Consider the following 21,095-nt stretch of genomic DNA (forward strand, 5'->3'; position numbering starts at 1 on the left):
CCTGATAAAAAAGAAAAGTATCCCAAAGCGCATATCAATTTTCTCCCTTGGTCCCTAATACGTACGATATTTTTCACCGAAGTGAAATTTTCCCGAGTAAATAATTTAGCAAAAATTAAATCGGAAAAACTCCTGAACTGGATAGAGTAATACTTAGATACCTATGCATCATTAAATAGGAATGTGCGCAGTTTTGCATTCTGTAAAACGTTTTGGATTATGTGAAGCTGAATGCTTACAGTTTGATATTCAAAGTGGACCAGGTAATGAACCAGAGCTTTTAATGTATGCACCTTGGCCTATCTGGGTCCATTCGCAGCTACGTTCCTGCAAACAACTTAAGGAACCAGTAAGTCGCTTTACCTGGACTAAAATGAAAACTAAAAACTCAATCTGACTCCGTAGAAGTTGTTTACAAAGAAATATAAACATATAGGTACTCTGCGATCTACATAAGTCAGGTACCTTATCTTTTATCACTCAAAAAATAGAGAATAAAAATTTATATTTAATTTTAGCCGTGGTTAAAATCAGGAGTCTTATGATCCAACCAGGATTAGTTAAGTTACTTGCATTAGGGTTGTAATTAATGTCAGCTAAAGGTAATAATTAATTTTTACGTGATTTTTCCTACAGATACTTTGAAAATTGATGTAAAGCAAAACTTTAAATATGAAAAACACTGTTGAGTTCTTCTCTTCCTCGTCCAAGTTAAATTCAAAATACTGATTTGCAAAAAAAAACGTAGACAAAGACGCTCTAAATAACATTTTTTTTGTTGGTATCTATTGTACTATATATCTGTAAATGTTAGCTAATTCTTCATCAATTTTTACTAAAAACCTACGTTTATTCAACTATTTGATTTGCTTTCAAAAATTTAGAAAATCAACCGTTTTGTTAAAAAAAACTTTGTAGTGCAGGTGTTATAAATTTCCATTGCTTTTATCATTCTTAATACAGGTATGTACTGTGTAGATTAAACATTTATTATCTGTATTACTGAAACAAAAACACAAAAAAACTTGATATAAAATGAAAATAAAAAGTCGACAATAACAAAAGCAATCAATTAAAAAGACTATGGATTTTATTCTTATCTTTATTGTTATGAATGTGGACGCTTAATTTTATCATTCAAATTGTAGTTATATTGGTTCTGCTTTGACTTTAACTAAAATTTATACAACACGTAAAACTAAAACAATTTTAGAGTACGGTTTATGTCGTATTTTACGAGGGTGGATTGATAAGTTTCCGGCCTGACCAAGAAAAACAAGGTTTTTAAAAATTTTTTTTTTTATTTCTCAACATAATCTCCTCCAAGGCTGATACATTTCTCATAGCGGTGTTCCAGTCTATTAATGCCATCTCTATAGACTGATTCGTCAAGCTCCTCAAAATAACCATTTACAGCTTCGATTACTTCTTCATTGTCCGCAAATCTCTTACCGCCAAGCCATTTTTTGAGATTAGGGAACAGAAAATAGTCACTCGGGGCTAGGTCTGGAGAGTAAGGAGGGTGCGGCATCAATTCAAACTTTAGATCGTTGATTTTAGCCGTCGCAACGATTGACGTGTGCGCTGGTGCGTTATCGTGATGAAACAAGATTTTTTTCTTCGCCAGATGAGGTCGTTTAATTTTCACCTCGTGGCTCAAACGTTGCAATAAGTCTGCGTAGTATTGACCAGTGATAGTATTACCCTTTGCAAGGTAATCAATGTATATAATACCTCTTGCATCCCAAAAAACAGTAGCCATAACCTTGTTCGCCGAAAAAATTGTTTTTGCCTTCTTTGGAGTTGGTTCCCCTGGTCCAATCCACTGTTTAGACTGTTCTTTGGTTTCAGGAGTGTAGTGGTGGACCCACGTTTCGTCAACGGTTACGAATCGACGCAAAAATTCGCTTGGATTACGCTTATACAATGACAAATTTGCGGTAGAAATGTTTTTTCGAATCAATTTTTGGTCGACTGTTAGCAAACGCGGCACCCATCTTGCACAGAGCTTTTCCATATGCAAATGTTGGTGCAAAATATGTTGCACACGTTCATATGACATCTTACAGGTCTCAGCTATCTCACGCACTTTCAATCTGCGGTCTCCCAGCACTATTTGATGAATTTTTTCGATCATATCTGGAGTTGTGACCTCAACGGGGCGTCCTGAGCGAGGCCCATCAGAGGTGCTCACACGACCCTTTTTAAACTCGGAAACCCACTGCTTAACGGTTGAATATGACGGGGAGGATGTCCCCAGTGTTGAGTCCATCTCTTTTTTAATTTCCTTCGGCGTTAACCCCTTCAAATAAAAGTATTTGATGACAGCACGATTTTCCTGCTTTTCCATTTTTACGAAAACCACAGAGGCGTCTTGTTCAGCGTGCTGTCAAACCTACACTAGCAAGGAGATCGGGCTGAAACTATAGCTACAAGCTATCCAAGGATGGTACTATAGAATGTCACCTCAAGGTAGGCCTAGTGGCGTCATCTCTTGGTTAGGCCGGAAACTTATCAATCCACCCTCGTAATGCGCTCTTGACAATACTTTTTAGATTGTTTCATGCAGACTATGTCGATGACGTAGGCGTGATCTCTCAATAGTTTCACAGTACGTTGGGATATGAAGCCATTTTGCATTTTTTTTTTTTTAAATATATAAATGTATTGTGTACCATTTTCACTGATATTATCTAGGTAATAAAATAGCAAATATGTTTTACTATATAGAACTTCTCAATCAATAAGGAAACACTTCCGTTTTCACTGTATAGGATATGTATCTGGTGCTCCTATACAGTCGTTATTATTAAATGAAAGTCGCATATTTAATTTAGGTATTAGAAATAAATTATTGGAGTACAATCATAATTAAGACAAACTAATTGTAAGTCCAAAACAGAAGTGAAATTATCGTTCTAATTCTATTTATTTTTATAGTTTGATATAAAAAAATTAAATATACAATTATCTAAACATTAAAAATGCTTGAAATGTTTAGTTATAAATAAATAGTGGGGAAGACACATAGTTTGCTAATTCAAAATTACAGTACAATTAAATGAAAAAAAAATTAAAATGGGTTATGTTTAGATCATTTTCAGTTAAAAAAGAGTGCGGGATGATCGGCTGTACGGTCCACTGCACTTCCTAGTACTTTTAGACGAACATTTTGCTTATATACTGTATTTGTGTGTGAGTGATATCAATTAAAGGTAGAGGTAATGTAGAATGTCATGAATTTTAACCTTAGTTTGTTCATTTATCCGCCCTGTAATTGATATCTACATTTCTACAGTTTATCTAACTTCATCCGTGATTACATTGCGAGGCACATAGTTAGAATAATAACCAAGTCAATATTTTCCAAATGTATAATACGAATACGATAAGGCCCGCCTCTCACGCATCTGAAGACCCATATCATTCTAAACTACCTATATTAGTTCATCTTGGTTTTGTCTACTGACTAAAAGCACATGGATTTAAGCATAAATAAGGTAGGGAGACTCGCTGTTAGTGTGGGGATATTTGTTGATTAACAAAGTTTATAAAAAATGTGCTCTATTCTCCTATTCTTTCTAATACCTCTCTAATGATGTTGATCGCGTCTTCGATGTATAGATTTAAAAATATCGGTGACAGTGTATAATCCTTAATATTTACTGCTCTACGTTGCCGATCCAGCTCTATAACTGCCTGTTGCTCTTTATACAAACNTTAGTAATATAATATGTTACGTCAAATGGTTTTCATTTGCTATAAAACGAGCTAAACATGAAGAGACATCGGCATATGGCATAGAGTGCCTCTTCACGGTGATTAATATTGAAAGCGAAGGTTAAAATTTCGTTGGTGATCATAATTCTGTTAGAGGAAGGTGATCTCATGGTACCGGTAAAGCAGAGGTTAATGAATTAAATTTATTTGACTAATAATGGGATAATTTATCATCAACAGGATGATTTACAAAATCACGTCCTTGTGCATTTTCAGTAAAAACGAAATTATTTTAGAACCTTAATATTTATAATATATATAGATATAAGTACATCCTATTTGTGTATTAATTTTGATCCTATTTTTCCATCGCTTACATACCGAATTTTTGTTTAATTTTTTTTAACGTTTATACCATCAATACCGCTTCCATTTTATTTATATTTTGGAATATGCAAAGCTAAAGAGCTAAAGGTAGTTTTGATGACCACAAATACCAAATTTCAAATTTGACGTTTTTTCAAAACCTTTTGAAAACTTTGTCTGGACTTCTGGCCATGGTTTGGAAAACTCTTAAAAAGCGAGTTGATGTAATATCCATATGCAGGCAGTGTATCGCCATCTAGTGGGTATTTCCTGCTACTAGTACAAGTATTCATTTTTAATTATTACAAATACGATTTCAGTATTTAATATGTCATATATTGATCCTTTTTCTGTTTCCAAGTACAATTAACTGTAGGTTAATTTGTTAAAAAGAACGTTTTCAATGTGCAATTTTGTTCCAGGTTTCTCATTTTCGTTTCTACATTTGTTCATTGGAAAAAGTTGAACAATGCGTGCTAAATCGGGTGTTAAGTGTTTAAATTGTGCAATCCGTCTAGTGATTATCGGGTCGGTAAATTCTTAAAGACATGCCAACTCTCGAGGAGTACATAATTGAAATGGAAAATCGTAGTGCCATACAAAGCCAAAACGCCGAGGGCCAAGATCTCTGGACTCAACTGCAACAAAAGGAAAACGATTTAGTTTTAGCCGCTGAACTGGGAAAAGCTCTGCTAGAGGAAAATGAAAAGTTGAAAAAACAACAGGAAACACTTTTAGACGAATACAACAAAAAAATAGAGGTGAGTTTTTTATTCGACATTTTAATAAAACTTACTTGCTGATGATAATAATAAACATGAGTTTTTCTTCTCTTTATTGAGTATTGCATCATTTCGTTTTACTATTATTTATTATTAAAATCAATTTTTCGTACAGGGTATCATGAAAGATATAATATACAAACAATTATCATATTACTAACCGCCTAATTAAACAATGAATGTTGTACATGTACCTACTGTAATCCCTAAAACACAAGTATAACTTAATTGTGATATTAAGAATAAGTTCCACTATAAAATAAGGTTATGTGCAACACCCTTTGTGTGTGGGTGTGTATGACAATTACTTTAGAATACTAAAATAGAAGCAATTTGTAATAGATTTAATAGCTGAATTTTATCCATAACAATTAGCTTGTTTTTTTTTGAAACAATGACTACTTAAATTATTTTTGAAGTAGTACATACTCCTCTTAGCATGGGACGGATGTTGCGCACGCAACATGGGACGGAAGCGGTAATGGCAACGGGTAACTTTAATCGAAAACATTATTTAAATAAATGCATAATTATTGTTATGTGTACATACGTTTGTACATCTACTGGCTAAATAACGTAAATATATGGATAGAAGTATTTGGTACTTTTATGGTCAAAAATAACACGCAGGGTTGTTCTTCGTTCGGTTTTCCCCAGATTTGTTCTAGTTTAAAGCTCATGCGGAGAGTGTGCAGCTTTTAGGTTATGTCTCAGTTACTATTTAGCCGATTTTGATAAAATTAATTTGCACCATATCTTGAAAATGCTAGGCATATGAAATTTCCGCGATTAAAACCGATTGTCGAAATACTGAGCTCATCTATATTTGTTTTCGTCTGAAGACCTCATGTAGGAAATATCGGAGTTGACAATAGGCCCAAACCTGCACTAATAGTTTAAAACTAAATATTGGTTTGTTGGTTATATTGGACCAATGTTCTGCCAATGTTAAAGTGCCAAAGTTTGGTACATTAACGTTTTGCTAAGTTAAGTCTAATTCTGGGCAACGAAGTATTGCCCAACCAATACCTACTGTTTGACATATTCTTAGACATGAAGGTCTAGTCAGATACATATTAGAGACAGAAACGGAAGTTAGGAGAGGTAGAGGTCGACCTAAATTAGATTACTGTTCGCAAATAGTTAAGGATGTGGGTTGATCTAGTTTTAGAGAAAACTAGAATCATACTAAAATTATAAAGTGAGAAATTATTTATTCCTGTGTAATTGATTTAACACAATTCTAATGATACGATATAAGTATTTTGAGATTAAGAATCTACCTGCTGCAACACAACAAAGTTGCAATAATGTGTTTGCAACGTTCTCTTAAATCGGGTTTGCACGTGCAAGTCATTGGTATGATATTGCTTAAATCACCCAGAATCACTTCACCAATTATATAACGTGAATCACTTTTTAAATCCGAAGTTTGTAAAAAGTAGGCAGTAAACTTGACGGAATTTGAAGGCTAGCTTCCGGATTTGTTATTTCCGAATTTTATAATGTGATTGGCATTAAAAACACGCTCACCTTCAACGAAATTTCCTTTCCGAGGCTTTGTGTCAGCCCAATCACATATTGTGTCAATACTTATCATTTTATCGTAATTTAAAAACTTGGAAATTGCACGGTACACTATAGGAACTACGATAATTTTTCCCTAATCGGCGCCATGTTTTTAGGCTCCTCCCATTTGACGGATCCCAACTGATACGATAGCTTAAGGCCACAATTCCTTATCAATCAAGCAGATTTATAAGAATTATTGCAAAAACAAGTCAGAGTTAACCCGAAGGCCACAATTCCTTCGGCTAGACTCTGATTTGTTTCTACGATAATCCATATAAATCTACATGACTAGAACAAAGAAGTTGATGGTGGTAGATGGCTTTTACCGCTGCGTTTGTAGGATTGCATGAGAAGACATTAAAATAGTAACGAATATTTTATTTATCGAAAGTACAATTACTGAACTCGTCGGCCATCGGTCAAAGCATCTGTTGTTGCTGTTTAATCAGCTGGAATGCAATTCGATCGTCCTCATTAAGTGCTTGCTCCCTTGAATATCGTGCCTGCTTGCTTATCGTTAGCCTACCGCGATGCGAAGTCGTAGGATAACCTGAAGCATTGTCTTCTTCCTTACAAACACGCATCACGCTTATTATGTATGCACTTAGAATAAACCAGTTGCAAGATATGGTCGATTCTGCATGCCAACTCTCACTATTGTTCAGTAACCAAACGAATGTGTGCCTATCTTATTATTATTTACCAATCTCACTCGGTTTAACATCGTCATTATTGTTATTACTCTTATTATCATTGTTTTTATTTATTTTTATATGCCATCAGTAGCTACTCCCATAGCCGATTGTTTTGAAGTTGGCGGTGACCACCCACGTACACATTTACCAATGTACTACATTTCGAAATCGGTAATATCATCGATTTCATTAAAATTTTAGTAGTATACTATGCACTTCATTATATGCTTAATACAATTTCAACCTAAGGCAATTTTATTATGAGTTTTTAAACCAATTTACCATGTTTCTGGTCAAAAGATCTCAAAAACAATAGATGATCGATTTTTGATAGTACAAAAGGTAATTTTATATTGTAGAAGTTTGTGAAATGGTCTGAAAGTGATAGAAAATCCAGTTTCTTTTGTTTCTTACACAAACTTTTTGACCAGGAATATTTCTTTTTTTAGTATTTTACATTGTGAAATATCTACAGTCCGTCCAAAATACCCCAGCGACCTCCTAGCAGTATCTAAATTCTTCCCGAAGGATTTTCATTGTCATACGTAAATTCTGTTCGTATTTAAATATGTACCAATATCTATTGGAGTGCTTAGTTTGTAAACTAGTTGGATATTGGATAGTATACAAACTGCCCAAATATTTGGTTTGACTGATATATTAAGTATACATATGTTAGGATCAGAAGGTTACCCTAAAAGAAGACAATACTCACTTCGTGCCATGTATTTCATAAAACTTTGTAAGTGTTGTCTTCTCCTACCGTCAAGTCAAGTCAGACATTTGGATAGTTTGCATTCTATCCAATATTCAGCCTGTCTACAAACTAATCAAATAAGCATATTAACCGTAACATATTTATATTTCTGTAAGCAAAAATAAAGGACATTCACTTCGTTCGTGTTGTCTTTTCCTACAGTAACCTTATCAAAGTTATTAAAGATAAACATTCTTCGGTTGTTTATATAAATATTCTTTATTTGATAATTTCTGTTCTAATGAAGACCCGTAGCGCGTGTAAGTTTTTGAAATCGTTCCATTACATTTATCATCCTTATTAAGTGACGCAATTTACGTATAGTAATAAAAATTGTCCGAACGGAATTTAGGTACAGTAAAATACTGACACAGAATGGAATTTATGTTTTCCCGGTTTTTCGATGTTTTTCTGATTGGTTACTGTATAAATACAATTTAAGATGAACAGATTTGATAACAAATTTTCAGTGTAGTATTCGGTGACATTTTTTAATTATTAATAGTGGTTTAATATGAAATATTAAAGTGAAAATCCGTTTTCAATTTTCCGTCCACTGCAAACTATCTCAGGCTAATGAGGGAAAATTTTTGTTGCTGTTGTCACAACCTCCGCCGGTAATCGAAAAAATTTTCCCTCATTAACCTGACGTAGTTTGTTGCGGATGGAAAACTGAAAATGAATTTTCACATTAATATTTCGGAGTATATTTGGTGTAGAGAACTGGGTTTTGAAGGGCAGCTTTGGTTAAGGTTTTTCAACAATTATTGGGGTCCTGTATCGTAATAGTAATCCAGTCGCTTGTTTAAAGATGCTATAAACAAATACAGTAGAATCCGGTTATAATGACAGCGAAGGGAAATGACGAACACGTTATACTAAGCGGGCGTTATACAAAGAATAGTGTTAGAAAATAAACAACTTTCCATTTTGGTTAGTTATTTAATTTAATAGAGAGAAAAACTACAAATTGTATATATTTATTAACAGAAAAAGAAAAAGAACGATGAATTGTAATATCAATATACATAAAAAGGGTCAGAAAAATAAGCGAAAATGTTATTATTAATCATTTGGGTCACTATAACCGGATATGATTTCTTGAGAATCAGTCATAACAAACGATATATCATTTTAAACGGAATCATTACAACCAAACTTTCCTATAGAGAAATTAATATGAAAACCAAACTTAACACTGCAATTACTTCATATTAAGCGGTTGGTCAATATAGGCGGAGTTATAATAAACGAATTCCACTGTAATAATGTAAGAAAGGGTGCTGCCGTCCCTGACAAGGGATAAAAAACTTACTAAAACCATTCCAAAACTCAGTTTCTCCTGTTTTTTTCGAATAGTATAATATATACGAAGAAAAATTTACAATAAAAATGATAGAAATTAAAATTTTTCACGAAAAAAGTCCTCTAACTACAAATAATGAAACTGGTAAAATGTTGTAAAATAAATCGCAAGAAAGTAAGTTGCTAATTTTCGATCTCTTTCGCATTCTTTCTTACGTATGTTTTTGTTGTCAGCATGTTTAAAACGATTTTTTCAAAATTCTCGGCAAGTTATACTATAGAATCCTGATTTCGTAGCCATGCGACTTGTTCATAATGTTACATAAACTGTAGCTTAATAAAACTGCTCGTACATTTGTAGAAAAGTTAAAAGAAGTTGGAGGATGTTTTAACTTTTAAGTACTGTCTTATTGTACACACTTTGATTGTCCCTGTGCGCACACCTCGTATTGTTCGGCTTAATTGTTTTAGAAAGTATTTGGCCGCCTAAAATTGTAATGCGTTTGTAATTCAACTTGTATACAAAGTAGTGAAACTGAGCATTTTGTTTTTCTTTTTTTATACGTTCGTTTTACTCGTGTAATTCGCAAATAAGGAAGTAGTAAAATGCCACATCGTGTTTGTTAACATAGAACACAAATGTATTGTTTGTATATATACAGATACTGTTTGTATACATATATATATATATATATATACATACAGATGCCTACATACGTACCAAACTTAATTAGTTTGCTTAATATCCGATTCGTTTTTAATTATTGTTACCCAATTGTGTGATTATCGGTAATAAATCTTATAAATTTCGTTTTTATATGGTTGCGAATGCTTCAAACGTTTGCACGCTGACTGTAGGTACTTACTGATAAAGAAATTCAATACATATACAGTTTATTTTATTTTTACTTTAATTTTTAATTAATTTCTAAAAATTCCGTTATCGTTCTGTTGTTTTTAATCAAATTGTTGTATATTTCTGATACAGACGATTCAATCGACCTTAGAACGTGCTGGGATTTCGTCAGTTTTAAGAAACTCCTTCTCGCTTGCTTTTAATTAGAAAGTATACAATATTCTAGACCTCTACAATTAAAATTACGAAAGCCGCTTCGATTTCTTAATAAAATCAGAAAATGCGCTTTAATTAGGTTTTGAAAATACTTCATAGCATCACAAATTAACGATACAATCGAATATATGCTACTGTAGGAAACGTTTCAAATAATAATTTGTATTCAGTATTGTTGCAGTTATAAACGTTTGAACAGGAAGGTTTTGATAAGTGATAGTCGTTTGTCGAAGCAGATGTTTTTAGAATGAGATACAGTAGACATCTGTCAAATTTGTTAGGTTAGGTAAGCACGAACTTGCACCGTAGCAGTAAACATTTTTTTATTATTATGTTAATTAGGGCATTTAATGAGTAATTGTTACTTAAGCTTTAATGCAGTATAGAGCATATTTGCATTTAACACTTATCAATAACTCACTAATTAATTTATATTTGTTGTATCGCTACTACCCGTTCTGACTACATATGACACATAATATGCTATTAATATTATTGTGTAAAAGGTTTAGTTGCATTTATTTTACATGTGTCCAGACACAATACACACTTGAGAAAACATACGCAAATACGTAATTTGTGGCGTTTTTTGGAGTTTCGATTGGTTATTGATGTCAGAGAAAAGTAGATAATTTTGATTGAGTGCAACCCAGTTTTCAGATAAACATGAACATTAATTACTAAGTAAATACATATGTAGTTTTGTGTAGATACATTATTAAACTAATTGGAGTATAAAAAGTTGCCATAAAAGAATTTATGAATTGGGCAGATTTAGGTTGATTCATTAAGCATCAAAATGCCAATTTGATGTAACATACAAAGCATAGTAATATATATTTTTAAAAATTAAGTAGATATTGTCCTTTTTTATACATTCTGCTATAGGTGCAATATCCGATCAATAACAACTCGTGACTAATATCAAGTATTCATCGGAAATAGCTGATAACCTGATAAAATTATTGATTAACCCTGAAAGGTATCTTATAGATACCATGGTTGATTTGGCATTGATGAATAATAAAACACATTTTGTCCATAGCAAAAAAGATACGGTAATTCGTGCTACAACGAACTGTCCAAGCTTTTATGGTTTAGATGCTATTTGGTCTCATTCAAAGAGCCGAAATCGTGTTTTTTTTCAAATTCAGTTGAATATCGCAAAAACTAATAGAGATAGGTGTAGGGAACTATTAATAAAGGCTACCTAAATTTAAGCAAAGAAACCAAAAATATAAATAACAAAGTTAGGTAGCGCCCAGAAGAAACTGATGAAGACCCTGTATGACTAAAAGTATTTTCTGTATATGCGCCATATGATTCCAGACTACTTTTATGAAATCATTTTTTTTTTTTTATTAAATGTATAATAACAGAGTTATGGACGAAGCTGCCCCAGATGGAGCACCCTGATAATGATTAGTTTTCACAACGGAAGTGAAGTGACGCCATGTAAAAATGAAAATGGAGGACGTTATAGTCTCCATTATGCCAAACTTAACTTAAAAAGCGAACAGTATTTAGAATTAAATAGCAAATAAAATGAAACGTATATATATACAAAGTTAGTTACATAGTTACGTCTTAACCTAACTTAACCTAATCCTCTCGACTATGCTAAAATAAGGATTTCATGATCTAGTATCCTGTTATCCTTGTAGAATAGTTGTTTTACCCCGTGGGGATAACCAGTGCCGGACTCAGCCAGCGCGGGACCTGTAGCAAATTCTATTAAGGGGCCCTTAGACTATTTTAGGTTAGGTACTTATCGAGTTTATGGTATTAAATAAAACGAAACTGTTACAAACAAACTTTTCTTGATTTAATTTGGGCAAATTTATAAAGAATGCTGTTGATATCGACGAAGAATTATTTATCAATAGCTTATAAACCTGCATTTCCAGAGCCTCATGATTCTCATTGAGAAAATATTAGGGAATTCCCCGTTTTGTTTAGCAGTATTGCCAACCTGCGTGTAGTGCGGTGCGAAACATGAATTTTGGTATGACCAACAGATAGAAAAATAATATTATTGTTGATCATTTTGATGGAAATATTTTCTTCTTAGTAATTATGAGTTGTGACTAAATCTAATATATAAATAATACTTTTTTATGGTCAGAAAACGTTGGTGCGCGGGGCCCCTAAATGCATGGGGCCCGCAGCATTTGCTACTCTTGCTTCGTAGCTAATCCGGCACTGGGGATAACCACTCCCCCGGAAACCCTCCTAACTAATTTTATGCAACCGTTTCTACTCGGAAACTATTGATTGATAACAAAAAAAATAGTTTCTAGTAAAGTTGTATGTGTTAAAAATACTAATTTTAGTGCGTACAATGAGCATTAAAATTCTTGAAGCACTGTTCTGTATTTTTTGCGAACAATAAAAACTCTGTAGATGTGTAGATTAAGATAAAGTGAGCGTTCATGCAGAGACAAAGACTTGCTTTCGAGGTCGAAATGCTTGATTATTGACGGATGTAATGACTCTAGTGCTAGAGCCTTTGTTCGTATGAAAGCTTTAAGGTTTACAATTCTGGGAATAGAACGGAATTTAGAAATTAGTAAAGTTTGTAATTTTGCTCACTCTAAATGCATCATCTGACAAAGATTGTGTTAAAAAATTTGCTCTAACAATAACAAAATAAAAAATTTTAATGTAACCAAACGAATGTGTGCCTATCTTATTATTATTTACCAATCTCACTCGGTTTAACATCGTCATTATTGTTATTACTCTTATTATCATATAATTTGTGAACTTTTGGATATTTTTAACACAGTGCATCAATATCTTCAGGTATATTCGTCGGTGAGTGTTTCTTTTGTCTTTGGAATTAGGAAGTAACAGTTGCGAGGCTTTAAATCGCCGAAAGTGTTTCTTTAAATGTCTAACTGTTGTTGAAAACNGTACATAACAGAATATTATTCAGGTTGAAGTATATTATCTTATCGTTTTATATTAAAAAGCAAATATACAAAGCGGTATCTTATATGCACGATCGTCAACGCAATTAATTAAAAAGAACATTTAGATAAAACGTGTAAAAATTAAATGCTTTTAAATCCGATTTCTACTTTAGATTTTATCAGGGTATGATGCACCAGACATACAGGTATAGTACGTAAAGTAAACAATTTAATTCAACATTTAAGTTATTAACGATTATTTAATTTCGATAAACCATCAACTACATTACAATGTAAATTCATTATATTGGTTATTAGGCGCGCCCGCGGCTTCGCCCTTTTGGAATTCAATTTGTTACTTATAACATCCAAAGTTTTTTCGTCCACTGGATGTGGGTCACGATTTTAGACAAATAAATGCGTCAGCTTTTGTTTTTTTTAATTAAAAAATTAAAAAATTCCAAATCGTATTTTTCTTTAGAAGCCCGATTCATACTATAAGTCACGGTCCGGGTATGGTCAGGTAAAATATTGTAGAATACAAATTCACTATTCATCCTATAAGGAAAGGTTAAGTCACGGTCAAGTCACGATCCATTCAATTAGCAGCGGTAGAGCGCTATTTATGCTAAGGTCCAAGGCACGGTTTGGTCGCAGTTTATAAGGAACGGTCAAGTGCTGTTCCTGTCAATTAGCCGCGGTAAAGCCCCATTCATACTATCGGTCAAGTCCGGTCAAGTCATGGTTCAGTTATAGTCAAGTAAAATGTAGGCAGTATTCATACTATAAGAAACGGTGAAGTCACAATCCACACAAATAGCTGCAGTATAGCTCAATTCATATTGTGGGTCAAGTTCGGTTAAGTCACGTTCCGGTCACAGTCAAGTGAAATTTTGTAGCCTGCATTTAACGTGGCAGTATCTATACTGTAAGGAACAGTCAAGTCAGGGTCTAGCCAATTAGCTGTGGTGTAACCTCATTCATACTATGAGTAAAGTCACGGTCCGATCACAACGAAGTAAAAAACAGCATACATTTTATATGGTAATATTCGTACTGTAGGTAAGAATCGGTCAAGTAACGGTCCAGTCAATTATTGGTAGTTGGGTCTCATTTATATTATCGGTCAAACCACGGTCCGGTCACAGTAAAGAAATATACTGTACCATACAATTTTTATTGTGCATTCGTACTAAAAGAAACGGTCAAGTCACGGTTCAGTCAATTAGCCGCTGTAGAGCCCCATTCAAATCATCAATCAAGTGCGGTCAAGCCGCGGTCCGGTCGTAATCAAGTAATATACAGTAACACATTTTATATCGTACTATTCATATTATGGATAAGTAACGGTCAAGTGACGGTCCAGTTATTTAGTCGTAGTTGAGTCCCATTTATACTATCAGTCAAGTCACGGTCCGGTCACAGTCAAGAAATATATTGTATCACATTTTTTATGGCGCATTCGTACTAAAAGGAACGGTCAAGTCACAGTTCAGTTAGTTAACCGCTGTAGAGCCTTATTCATACGAACAATCAAGTGCGGTTAAGCCACGGTCCGGTCGTAGTCAAGTAAATTATAGTAACATACAATTTATATCGTACTATTTACAATATAGGTAAGGAACGATCAAGTAATGGTCCAGCTAATTAGTCGTAGTTGAGTCCCATTTATACTATCGGTCAAGTCACGGTTCAGTTAATTAGCCGCTGTAGAGCCCTTTTCATAACAACGATCAAGTGCGGTCAAGCCACGGTCCGGTCGTAGTCAAGTAAATAATAGTAACATACAATTTATATCGTACTATTTACAACATAGATATGGAACGGTCAAGTAACGGTCCAATCAATTAGTCGTAGTTGAGTCCTATTTATACTATCGGTCAAGTTACGGTCCGGTCACAGTCAAGAAATATATTGTATCATACATTTTTTATGGCGCATTCGTACTAAAAGGAACGGCCAAGTCATGATTCAGTTAATTATCCGCTGTAGAGCCCTATGCATACCAACGATAAAGTGCGGTCAAGGCACGGTCCGGTCGTAGTCAAGTAAATTATAGAAACATACATTTTATATCGTATTATTTACAATGTAGGTAAGGAACGATAAAGTAACGGTCCAGCTAATTAGTCGTAGTTGAGTCCCATTTATACTATCGGACAAGTCACGGTGCATACCAACGATAAAGTGCGGTCAAGCCACGGTCCGGTCGTAGTAAAGTAAATAATAGTAACATACAATTTATATCGTACTATTTACAACATAGATATGAAACGGTCATGTAACGGTCCAATCAATTAGTCGTAGTTGAGTCCGATTTATACTATCAGTCAAGTCACGGTCCGGTCACAGTCAAGAAATATATTGTATCATACATTTTTTATGGCGTATTCGTACTAAAAGGAACGGTCAAGTCACGGTTCAGTTAATTAGCCGCTGTAGAGCCCTTTTCATAGTCAATTAAAATATTTTTATTAGTAAAGGTACGGTAAGTCAATTAACCGCGGTATTTGCTTCCAATGATATTTTGATTTAACCGTAACTTGGGCGATAGAATAGAGCTTTATATCTCCTTAATGATATTTTGTTCTGTCTTAAAATCTTACACATATTGGTATGCTAGTTTCGTACCTAAACCTCATTAATAACAAATCACTTCAACTTTTACATTTTCATTTTTATTTTTCGTTTCATTTTTTCTTGCAGGTAAATGTCCCATTTATCCGTTGACATAAACGATACTTGGAAAAGTCAAAGCTCGCTTGTTTTACGCACGAACGATTTTATTGGCACAATAATCGAAAACCTACACGTACTATAATGTGTAGTCCATGCCTCCTGTTAAAAAAACCTTTTATTTAATTTGCGAATTACGGCCGCGTGTGCTAGATGATAGAATATTATGTAACTGTTTCTGTGTATGCGACATTCTGTCTCATATTTCGGTCTACTTATCTGCATTTATAATCAGCTAACTAACACTCACAATCAGTGAAAGGCTTTTTGCAATCGTCGTGGTTGATTAGATCCACCAAGTCCATAAAAAAGTTGCAAGTTAACTGGACCCCACCGTCTAGTGTCTAGTTGTCACCATAAGTACCAACAAAGATTTTACTTCTTTAATTTGTTTTGAGACGAGGAAATTGACTGAGTAGTGATATTGATGGTTAACTATTTCATATAATTTGATAGTCGACACTCGCTAAATAGTAATCTAGAATAGGCATTTTATGGCTTATAGCGCTGCTTTGCTCGCAGTTCAAATCTGAAACATAAACATACTCTTACGTGGTCTACGAGGAATGGATTTTATTGAGAAATATTTAAATTCTGCTAAAAGAAAAACAGGTTATGTCTACAATTTGGTTATTTTGTCATTATGCATACGTATTTATTTATCCTGGTGTTATATCCTTGCCTACATTTGTCATGACATTCCTTAATAGCATTTCTACCAGAATTGCTTTGAAAATAGGAAGTTCCGCATTTCCTATTAAACTGTCTTTTTTTATTGCTTCAGTGAGATAGTTTCTAGAATAGACTTTTTACGGCTTATAGCGCTGCTCTGCTTGCAGCTCAAATCTGCAACATAAACATAGTCTTACGTAGTCTACGAGGAATTGAATTTAATGAGAAATATTCAAATTCAACCGGAAATACAGGTTACATCTACAATTTGACTATTTTAGGCGGTTATGAAGACGCGTTTATTTATCCTTATAAAAAAATTATATATTTGTACATATCAGAAAGAAGTAGATATTTTTTGAAAAATAAATATTGAAGTAATTAATATCATTAGTTCTTTTGTGTAACAGGGCCGAGTTTATGTTACTCCAATTATAAAAAAGTTATCTTTTCTACTAGTTTATTATAAGTACATGCAGTTATTAGGTGTAACACTTAAGTTGGTGTTGCATCACAAGCAACAATATTCTTGGGCGTTCTCTTCCATTTCAACAATGCTCGCCTTGGGTTGCTTCCATTATATATAACCAACCACAAAAGTGTAAATAAATTGGAAGCAATCCTTTTGTTGCTATTATTATTATTACTTACTACTGTTGTAACATTTCAACACAACTTTAACAACACAAATGGTTTTAATTCGTACGCTCAAGATGAAATAACAATTAGCTAGCCGCTGGTTCACTTTCCATTTCGAAATCGTCGATCATAACAGTTGTTCATCTCGGTTAAGTCAATGGATACATTTTTTTATTTTCGTTGAGTCATGACAGCTGTGAAAACCGGAAATTTTCAAATTGAATTAAAGCACTCCTTAATTAAACATACTAATGGTGTATTCGTATAGTATGTTCATGTTGTAGTATTGATGGAACATGTTAAATAGATTCAAGATTCGGGAACACTATTTTTTTCTAGATGAAAAGTACCCTATGACAGTGTGTATCCTTTTATGATAGGTCTTAAATACGTGTCAAGGATCAAGGGAACACTCCTTTTTTCTGTATAAAAGGCACCCTATGTCCTTTTTTGTGTGTCCAAATGTTATGATAGCTTTTACGAACGGCTTTGCTCGCGTTGATGTCCTAAATTAATTCTTCTATCCCTGGGGAACGGTTTTTTTTCTGTATAAAAGGTACCCTATGTCCTTGTCTGTACCCCTGGTAACATATGTCCAAATTTTATGATAGATTTTACCAGCGGCTTCGCTCTGTTTGATGTTCTAAATTCATGTCAAAGATCATCGATGACCACATATTACCAAGTTTTCTGTCCCACAGGAGCACTATTTTTTTTCTGGATAAAAGGTACCCTATGTCTTTTTCTGTTCCACTGACAATGTGCATACAAAATTTCATGGGTAGATAAGGAGTTAAATGGTAGCAAACAAACAAACTCACACTTGCATTTATAATATTAGTTAGGATGTACATAGATGTTCTGTACTTTCATCATCATAAGGTCTTCAATCCTAAGACTGGTTAAACACGCACCTCCACTCTTTCCTATCCTGAGCTAATCTTCGCATTTCCCTAAAACTAGAACAACTCATATCCTTAACTATTGCGAACAGTAATCTAATCTAGGTCGACCTCTACCCCTTCTAACTCCCGTTTCTGCCTCTAATATGTCTAAATAGACCTTCATACCTGAGAAGGTGTCTTAGTAACCTATCTCGCCTATTTCTTATTGACTTCCGTAGAGTCCTCTGTTCTCTTACTTTTTCTAATACCTATTCATTTCTAACCTTCTTTATTCACGGTATCCTCATCATTCGCCTGTAACATCACATTTCGAACGCTTCTAACCTTTTCTTTTTCGCGCCCACTGTCCATGTTTCGCACCCGAACAGTGCCGTGCTCCAAACATACACCTTTAACAACCTTTTTCGAATTTCTAAATTAACCGTTCGCGAGCATAGAAGCGCCTTCCTTTGCTTTATATCCTTACTACTCCTTCCGTCCTGACTTATCTGACTTCCTAGATCCCTAAAATCGGCAACTTCTTCTACTTTTTCGTCTCCTATCTTTATATTCGCTCTTTCCCTACTTCTTCTTCCTTTCCATACCAGTATTTTTGTTTTACTTTCAGCGAGATACAAAAAGTTAATGCCTATCTTTGTCTGGCATTGCAGTTTTTATCTTTCAACACATTTTATCACGATTTTGTTCAAATGACTGTAGTAAATCACGTAAAGGATTTCATAAAAATAGAAACGATAGGAAGTAGAACAATTTTCTGTATGGTTCCTTATCAGTGGTCTCAACAAAATTTTTATCCGATTGGCACTTTTTCGATCTGTAGTTTTCATAGATGGAAAATGAGATTTAAAAAGTCAGGAAATTAGTCAAGGTTAGATAGACTGTAATAAGCTGATTAGTGGAATCGCGTTACCAGTAATTTAATTAGATTTAGATTTATTGAACTTGATTTAAACAAGAATTCGTACCGGAATGTTTTCTGAAACTGATGTAAATCTTGTCGACTTCAACTTCACGTTACTTATACTCATTTTATTGCATACTGCTCTTATTTATTTCATGTATCCGGTCGTCATTAAAATTAAATTGTGCCCATAAAGGCTATATTATTTACATATTATGGAATTGAGTGAAAATATACTATAACATAGGAATATCCCCCTAGTGATAAGTCACATAGTATGCGTATAAGTAATTACTTTATAGAAAATTTATTCTAAAAATGAGCTAATACATTTCAATGTGTATTTACTAATTTTCACAGTTATAATAACAGAATTGCAATCGGTGAATACTAATTAAATTAATAAACTGTAAATGAATGAATTGAAATGACTCATTGAATCACTGTGAAGTTGTCAAGATATAGTCGAATATAACTTCAGATGAGAAAACATAAAACTAGATTCCCAGGAAGTTGGCAATCCTAAATCATTAATTTTACTTTATTTTTTATTTCTGGACAGTAGTTTAGATAACTCTCAATAAGATTCGCCCATTTTGCGCTAAATTTGATCATTTGGCCGGAGTTTTGGCCAGTTCTAGAAGAATTGTATCAGAAATATCTTTTTTATTCAAACTTTAGTAAATAATGGTCAACATCCCGGAGTTCTGCGGTGAGAAAGGAATTCCAATGGTGTGAAATACTCATATTTTCAACTTTTGCGTAAAATTGTTTTTCGCAGAACTCTTTGCAAAAACTACCAGGGACTTTAAAACTTTTTATTTCTTACCCCTCAAAGATATTAGAACTCTTTCTCTACTATAAAAGAGTGAGGAATGAAATTACCTCCTTGAAATCGTTGAATTAGGGTTACTAACTCTTTGGCGATTAAAACTGGTCGGAAATGCAACTTGGACCCGCACATGTTATACTTCGTTTGGTTTCTGTAGCGATGTGACCTTTAGTTTGACCGGCGCAAAGTAGAAGAGAACAGCACTAGGCCAGAAAAGGAAGGAGACAACTCTCGGCCAAACACTTAACCGGTGACGAGCGTATAATCCGTACAGTACTGCACGGAAAAATTGACCATTTTATCCACTACAATTGCATTGCTGAAATGTGCTGTTATTAATACTATTTACTACTGAAAATATCAACGAGATGTTTATTTAGATTTGAAGGCCTATTAAAGGCTTTAACGCTTGTTTTCGACTCGCACTACTATTCATGATTGAACAAAACTTTTGGAAGGTGCTGTATAAAAAAGTATGTTTAGTGAACAAGAGTCGAGAGTATAATGAGCTTTTTTCTCCCTGCGATTTTGCCAGCGCGCATCCAAGACATTGGAAGGGGCACATCGCTAGCGAAAGTAAATGAAGTATACAAGCGTGCTTTCTAGCAGTGAGCTAACTAATGGTTTGAAGAAATTGACTGAAGCAGAGGAACTTAAATGACAATAAACGATGTTTTGTAGATGATGTTTGGAAGATGATGAAGGCCAGAAAGTTCAGTTTTTAATAACAAAGATGTTTAATTCGTTTAAGCAGGTATTACTGGTAGAACAGTGACTTACCTAGTTAAGGATGTTCGGGAGATACAATGGGAGACTAGAGTACATAAAATTAGAAATTCGTGATTAATTAGGTTTTGCAGCATATCATGAGGTAAATAAATACTATCTATACTGAAAAAAGTATACGGTTTGAGAGAAAATTTGGAATTTGACCAAAAACTTTGATATAAATAAGAAATAACGAATAATATGGAAAATTTTTAACTGACGTTTGGCAGTGAATATGCCTTGATTTCAACTTCGAAACAAAAAAATATTTAGTTTTAATCTTTATTAATAATGAGCGTAAAACTTTCTAATATGTTTAAATAATAATTAAAACTTTAAAATTGCATTTATTTCAGACAATTATAAATATTATCATTATATTATCAAGTAAAAACGAGATTTTCAGCTAATTTTTCATTTTTTCCTCGATAACCATTTAGTGAATTTGAATAACCTTA

General features: G+C 33.7%; 1 protein-coding gene across 1 annotated transcript in view; it reads left to right on the forward strand.

Annotated features, from left to right (window-relative positions):
- The window catches only part of LOC108742927 (bicaudal D-related protein homolog), a 108,750-nt gene that overhangs the window by 2,610 nt on the left and 85,045 nt on the right, over nt 1-21,095 (forward strand). Inside the window, exon 2 of the mRNA XM_025981876.1 lies at nt 4,509-4,847. Within this exon, the coding sequence (XP_025837661.1) occupies nt 4,635-4,847 (213 nt within the window). The 5' untranslated portion in view covers nt 4,509-4,634. The remainder of the gene's footprint in view (nt 1-4,508; nt 4,848-21,095) is intronic.

The sequence above is a fragment of the Agrilus planipennis genome, unplaced genomic scaffold, assembly GCF_000699045.2.
Source record: "Agrilus planipennis isolate EAB-ADULT unplaced genomic scaffold, Apla_2.0 scaffold120, whole genome shotgun sequence".
NCBI lineage: Eukaryota > Metazoa > Arthropoda > Insecta > Coleoptera > Buprestidae > Agrilus > Agrilus planipennis.